The 7404-nt window shown below is 40.3% G+C and overlaps 1 protein-coding gene across 5 annotated transcripts in view; it reads left to right on the forward strand.

Moving 5' to 3' along the window:
- Nucleotides 1-7404, forward strand: part of LRRC49 (leucine rich repeat containing 49) — a 129001-nt gene that overhangs the window by 13290 nt on the left and 108307 nt on the right. For all 5 annotated transcript variants that reach the window (XM_021709954.1, XM_021709950.1, XM_021709952.1 and 2 more), the window contains one exon: nucleotides 6586-6652. In XM_021709954.1, the coding sequence (XP_021565629.1) occupies nucleotides 6586-6652 (67 nt within the window). The remainder of the gene's footprint in view (nucleotides 1-6585; nucleotides 6653-7404) is intronic.

Below are 7404 nucleotides of genomic sequence, written 5' to 3' on the forward strand. Positions count from 1 at the left end.
CTCAGGCAATTCACTCACCTCAGCCTCCCAAAGGCGCGGGATTACAGGCTGAGCCACCGAGCCCACCTCCCCATTTCTTTTTATATGCAGTGCAGCTACACAGTTCCTAACTCATTTCCTTGAGATTTGTTCACAATTTTTCATTCTGTTTTATTGGACAGTTTTTGCAGTACCTGCAAAAAAGATCTGTTTAGCAAAATCCAAAAATGATTTTCATCTTTTCAGATGATGAAGTTTAGATATAGCAATAGACCTGGGTAGGTTTCCCTTCCCCCTCTTTTCTTCCCTCTCCCTCCCCAGCATGGGTCTAGATTGTTTCTGGTTTGTTTTTTTTTTGAGTTGGAGTCTCACTCTGTCGCCCAGACTGGAGTGCAGTGGCCGCTCCCGGCCACGGCAGCCTTGACCTGCTGGGCTCCAGTGATCCTTCCACTCAGCCTTTCAAGTAGCTGGAACTACAAGCGCACACTACCACGCCTGGCTGATTTTTTTTAATTTAGTGTAGCGATGAGGTCTCGCCAAGTTGCCCAGGCGGGTCTCGAACCCATGGGCTCACGCAATCCACTCACCTCAGCCTCCCAAAGGCACGGGATTACAGGCTGAGCCACCGAGCCCGGCTAAATTGCTTCTTGTAGGGTAGAAAAAAGTAATACCTTTTCCTCACCCAGCACAAGACAGATTAACAAGAGAAAACCATAACACATTTATTGAATATAAGTTTTACATGGCCTGGGAGTTCTAAGAAGGGAACATCCAAAGAACTGGGGAGAACTATTTTTATGTTTAGGTTTGATGACAAGTGGACAGCCTTATAGAAGGATGATTGGACAAAGGGGGTATGTTCTCATGGGAGCAGACTGGAGGAACTTAGCAAGGTCTGTTTTTAGCCTTCTTGGCATCTGTGTCTTCATTTCTTTTGGGGGTATAGGGTAGGATTCCTCTGGAATGAGAGTCTTATGACCTACTTTCAAGAGAGGTACATGAGAATTCTTTTTATGACCACAGGGAAAGAAGGTGGGAGATGGTCAGAGAGTGACCTTGTTTTTGTGGTTTTGGAGTTTTCTTCAGCTTCATTTACTCAGTATGTCAAGGTGCCATATTTTGAGTTATTATGTTCCAAGTCTATTCAACAGTCTTTATTCCCACTATCCAATCATAATATACTCTTTCCAAGATCATGACCGAGACTCCTAGTCTCTTGCCTGTCTTCCATGGCTTCTCTGAAATTTCTCATCAGTGGAGTTTATTACCCACAGTTAGTTCAAGTGTTAAACTAGGCATTATGTAGTATGAAGAAATTTGAGGGTGTCTTATTCTGTTTGTGATGTAATAAAAGACTATCTGAGACTGATTGATTTATAGAGAAAATAGGTGTATTCTAGTGAGGGCTTCAGGCTGCTTCCACTCATGGTAGAGTGTGAACAGGAGCAGATGTATGCAGAGATCGCATGGTGAAAGAGGAAGACAGAGAGAGAGAGACAGAGAGAGACACCAACTAGTATCTTTGAACAGCCAGCTCTGGTGGGAACTAGAGAATTCATTCACTGCCCACCCCTTCCTGCCCTTAACCCCAAAAGAAAGGGCATTAATCTATCCATGAGAGATCTGCCCTCATGACCAAAAAAACCTCCCATTAGGCCCCACTGCCATTATGGATCAAAGGAGGGGTCAAATATCCAATTCATAAGAAAGGGATTATAGAACCATAGAGTATAAGTGCTTGAAGTGACCTCAGAGATCAGTGTTCTCATTTGACAGATGAGGAAATTGAAAGGTAAAGTGGTTTTTGCAAAGTCAGCTATATACACACTCTTCACGGTAGGAGCATACCACCGGTGCAGCTCACCGAGGGAGGTGGAGAGGGAGGATCACTTTTCATGTTAGTAAGGCCATTCCCTTTTGGTGCTCTCTGTTAGCTCTCTCAGAGATCTCTTTCCTAGTTTCTTATCCTGAGTTACTGAGTTCTTTGTCTAGGTTACATTTCTTTTTTAATACTGTTGCCTTTATTCACTTCTTTTAGTGCTTGAGTTAAGATGTTTTCTAGTAATATTTTTATTATTATTTAGTTTTAGAGATAGGCTCTCACTCTGTCACCCAGGCTGGAGTGCAATGGCCTGATTATTGCTTACTGCAGCCTCAAACTATTGGCTTTAAGTAGTTCTCCTGCCTTAGCCTCCCAAGTACTTAAAACTGATATTGGCAGGTTAGGGAGGGTCTCCTGAGTCAGGTGAGACCCTCAGCCTCAGCCCAGTATTCAGGTTCTTGACAAGATTCTGGAGCCTCTGATGAGCAGGTCCTTTTCTTGTGAGTTATGTGATTTATTAATGGCTGCCTGGTGGCCTCCATCAATGGCCTCCATTCTCCTGCTACCACCAGCACTATTCATATCTCAGAACTACAGGGGCCACTACATCCAGCTAATTTTTTTTATTTAAAGCATTTTTTTAAGAGACTGAGTCTCGCTGTGTTGCTCAGACTTGTAGTGATAATTTAAATCTCTGGTCTGATTTTAAACATAGTATTTAATTCCTGCTTCTGGGTCCTACCTTTTAAAATCATCTCTCCATCTTTCTCTTCCTACTTCCACTTTTTAGCTTCTCTGGCTTCTCAGAGATAACCTTTTAAAGTTTTTTGTTTTGTTTTTTGAAAACTTGTGCCTTAAAGGCACCTGTCTATCTGACCTTATTTAAAGTCTCTTTGTAATCCTGCGCTTTGGGAGGCTGAGGTGAGTGGATTGCCTGAGCCTGCGGGTTGGAGACCCGCCTGGGCAACTTGGCAAGACCTCATCTCTACAATAAACCAAAAAATTAGCCAGACGTGGTAGTGCGTGCCTGTAGTTCCAGCTACTTGGAAGGCTGAGGCGGAAGGATCTCCGGAGCCCAGCAGGTTAAGGCTGCGGTGCCCGAGAGCATGCCCCTGCACTCCAGTCTGGGCATGGAGTGAGACTCCAACTCAAAAAAAAGAAAAAAAAAAAGTCTTCTTGCTTTTTCAACTGTAAGGGACCAAATACTTTTTTACTATATTCTTACCTTGGTGAACTAAAGACCTTTCTCTTCCTTTATCTTTTTGTTTATTTGTTTATTTTTGGTAACATTTTATATTATTTTTCATATAAAGAAAATAGCTGTTGAACAGTTCTAGAACTATTTGTGTTTTGAATTTTTAAAAGGGGAGGGTCAGAAGATAATTTTCCACATTCTTCTAGTTGCATTTCTGAAGTATCAGTAAAATGCAAATCTGATTCGTAAAGCAAATACTAAGAGCTTTCCAGCCAGCTGACTGTCGCAGCAGGAGCCTGTGAGCTTTGAAGATGCGAGTCTATCCTGAGGCAGGGCTTTTGTTAGCATCAGGCTAACCCAGAGGAGAGGCTGGTGTGGCAGGAGGCACATCCACTGCCTGATCTCCTCTTGTGTATGTCTTGGATGACTGCTTGCCCCCTGCTGGTAAAGTTCAGAAATGTTGCTCTCTCCTATACGTCTGTCTTTTAGCACAAGGCATTGGAGCCGGGCGTGGAAATCCAGGGCAGCCACATGCCTCTTGGGTGAAGGCAGTGGAACAGTCCTACTCTAAAGCTAGAAAGACCCCATTCAGATTCCGTATGTGAAGCTGACACTGATACCAAAGAACTCCCAGTCCCATTTTGCTGTAGAAGTTCCTGCCCTCTAATTTTTCTGCCTTCTGTATCCCTGTTTATTCAGTCTTCTGGTGCCCTCATTATTACAGGCTAACGAACAGAACTCTGCATTTTCTTCTGATCACCCGAGATTCTAGAGTCAAAACTCTTCACCAGATGAAGATGCTCTGTTCCTTTCCTTTTGACTCCCTGAGGTTTAAGGATTTGTCTCTGACACCTGAAAAGTTGAGCCTTCTTACAGGTGCTGTAGTGAGGTGTCAGTACCATAATATGGCCTGCAGAGAAGGCTGTGATATATCCCTAGAGATCTGTAGCTTCTGAAGTGATGGGAGAGCCTAGTCTTTTCCTAGTTTTAGTTTCCATTCAATGGAAGAACTTCTTTTTTTAAAAAGTCTTTCAGGTTACATTGGTGTTCATATAAAAATTATCAACTATTTGGGTACTAACTAGGATTCTGCGAATTCCTCGCTCAGTACCTAATCTGACCAGTGGCCTCCTAGGCCAACTGATGCCTTCATCTGCCTTTGAATTATTTAGAATTGGATGAATTTTTAGGGCATTTTAGGTGTGGAGATGGAGAGAAAATTTATGGCAAAGGCAACTCCTGAGAATGAGACAGTGAAATGTTTGGCTGGTCTTGGGTTTGTCTATTTTTCTTCCTGTTCACCTGAGCCATCAGAACCTGAAGTGAAACTCATAAAGCCGCTCTGTGTCAAATATAAAAGAATGCTTGCAGTCACAACATATCGGAAACCAGTATGTGAGGCCCTGGTGGAACTCTCTGGAAGACATGTTGTACATGACAGTTTCTGTGATTGAAGTACCTTAAAGGTGCTCAGGGTTTCTGATAAACACAGAAACAGACTACATTGATTCTCTAAATCAGAGGTCTTTGGGCTGAGACAGTCTTCATTATACCTGGTGTGTATTTTGCAAAATATTAAAAATATAATTCTTAGACAAATAGATAGTAATCACAAACCAATGTTGTAATTAACTTGATAATGTGGGAGCCAGCAGGATGACAAAGCTGGTTCCAAACAGGATAAGAGAAATGGATAGCAAGTCAGTGTATTAGCAAGCCCTCCTGATGGATCTGATACGCATAGATATTTGCGGACTACTGTTTTAGGGAACATGAGCTTGGGAGTATAAAGGAATTGAATAAAAGGTTTCTCTAATAAACCTGAGGTCAGTTTGCTATTAGGAAGCAGGACTCTGTCCTAAGCCATATTATTAGGATACTTGTTTTCTCCAACTGGATTTAGTACCTTGAATCTAGGCATTTCAAGAGCAAAGCAGACTGAAGAATAATTTTATTGAAAGTTTTCTGTTTTTCCATCTGTTGTGGTATTAGTTTGGCTATTTGAGAGATTTAGATAGTAGATAGGATAGAATTAAATGCTTGGCTCAGATGGAGGCTAATGCAGGATTCCCATGGTCTAGAGAATGCTAATGGTTTAGATGGAGCGAGATGGAGGCCCTCAGGGGTAGGGTACTTTCTAGAAAGAGAGGGGATTCTGTCAGTGTGATGACGAGAGAGAGAAGACTGACAAGGAGGTTGTGGTCATAAGGAAATGTAGTATGTGTATGATAAGGTAGTGAGGAAGAACTCCAACCACACAGGGGTGATACATGATGGGGATATGATATGTGTTTTTATCAATTAAATTGTTTTGAGTAGGTTTGTGGTAATATAATTTTTGCTTTGGCAGTGATGGAAGATGACTGAGGTCAAGTGGAGACAGAAATTCATGAAGTTTAATTTTACATTATGCTTACATGGTGATAAGCGTGTGTGTGTGTGTGTGTGTGTGTGTGTGTGTGTGTGTGTGTGTTAGTCAATGGGTAATCCAGGTCCTGGAAACATTTAGAAATGGTCTTTGAGGTAAACAGTGACAGCAGAAATCAATAGCAATAACTATATGATGATAAAGATGGGTTGCATGAACTTTCTTTTTTGTCCTTTTTCTTTGTTATTCCCATCTGACAAGTCAAAAATTTCAAATACATGTAAGTGTTTTACAAACTGAGCAAGTCCAGTAGAAAGCATTTAGATGGTATGCAATGTCTCTGCAATAAATAATCCTATTATACATACCTCTAAGCTTAAAATGTATCTATTTAGTTAGTATGTTCATTCATTCATTAACAAATGTCCATTGGGTGCCTGCTTGGTACTAGATACTGCTGTGAGTGCTGGGAATAGAGAACATGTCAAAATCACTGCCCTCTTGAAGCTCACATTTTGGTTTGGCAAGACAGATCATAAAAAAGTATTCAATTTGAGGCAATGCTAGATGCTGTGAAGTCAATTAAAGCAGAGAAAGGAGAGAGTAGTGAAGATAGGGAGGAGAAGTTCTTGTACATAGGGTGACCTAGAGACAGCTCTCAGATGGTATTCGAGCTGAGACTTGAATAATGTGAAGAGGGAAATCAAGAACTTTTGAGGAAGACTGTTAAAGCACAAGGAACAGCAAGGGTAAGTGCCCTAAGGTAGAAATGAACTTGTCAGGTTAGGGCTACAGCAATATTCCCCTATGGCTGGCGCACAGCAAGTGAATCAGCCTGGTGAGGCTGGTGGAAATGTCAGCAGCCAGGTAGTCTAGTGCCTGGTAGGCAGAAGTAGGGAGCATAGGTTGTATTCCAGGGTGAAGGAAACTGCCTTGAAGTGCCTCGACCTATGGTTCTCAGAAGCAGAATTGCTCTTTTTCAAAGATATGATATTAAGCTATCTTCCTCCAATGGTTTTTAAATTATAATAAATCAAAGAGGAATATACTATTATTTAATATATATGCCATATTTTAGAGAGAGAGAGAGAAAGAGAAAGAGAGAGATTGTAAATTAAAATGTTACACCTTTACACCTTTGCATGCAGCATGCAGTGGTTTAAGAAGAACTGTTTATTTTTATTTTTATTCATATCTCTATTCTGCTCTTCTGATTTTCAGAATCAAGAAAATCTCAAATCTGGAAAATCTAAAGAGCTTAGATGTCTTGGACCTTCATGGAAATCAGGTATTGTAAAGCCCTTTCATTTCTTTACATTTAAAAAAATATATATAGGGAATTGGTATATAAAAGTTTTAAGAATTGAACTTGCACTGAATTTTTTAATAGTTACTTTATTGATTCACTGAAATTTCTAAGGCATTAAGCCTATTTACATATGATTTGGTACCTCTTTACAATACATGACAGATAAAACTTATAAAACATTTGAAATTCTTAGTTATGATATTTTGTTTTTTATTTAGTTTTTATTAACATATTTTAAAAATGCAATTATCCGTCCCCAGTATAAGAACTAGAATTTTACTGACTTTCTTCTGCTTAAGTGTTTCTTCTTTATCCATCCTTTTATGTCCACATCAGACATAACCACTTTTTTGGATTTCAATTTTTATTCCTTTGTGGGTTTCTAAGTTGGTTTTATCACATATAGGTTTGTCTAACTAATAGATTGTTTAGTAGTATTGTCTTTTAATTTAAAAACAGTATCATTCTATATGTTGTCATCTAGTGTTTGCTTTTTGGATACATCATTATGTTACTGAGATTTATCAATGTTAAGTAGCTATAGTTTATTCTTTTTCACTGTTGTGTGTTTCATAGTAAGACCGTATAAAAATTTGTTTCGCCGGGCTTGGTGGCTCAGCCTGTAATCCCGCGCCTTTGGAAGGCTGAGGTGAGTGGATTGCCTGAGCCTGCGGGTTCGAGACCCGCCTGGGCAGCGAGACCTCATCTCTACAATAAATCAAAAAATCAGC

Source organism: Carlito syrichta, unplaced genomic scaffold, assembly GCF_000164805.1.
Source record: "Carlito syrichta isolate Samal-C Ts95f unplaced genomic scaffold, Tarsius_syrichta-2.0.1 Scaffold287778, whole genome shotgun sequence".
In the NCBI taxonomy this organism is placed as follows: Eukaryota; Metazoa; Chordata; class Mammalia; order Primates; family Tarsiidae; genus Carlito; species Carlito syrichta.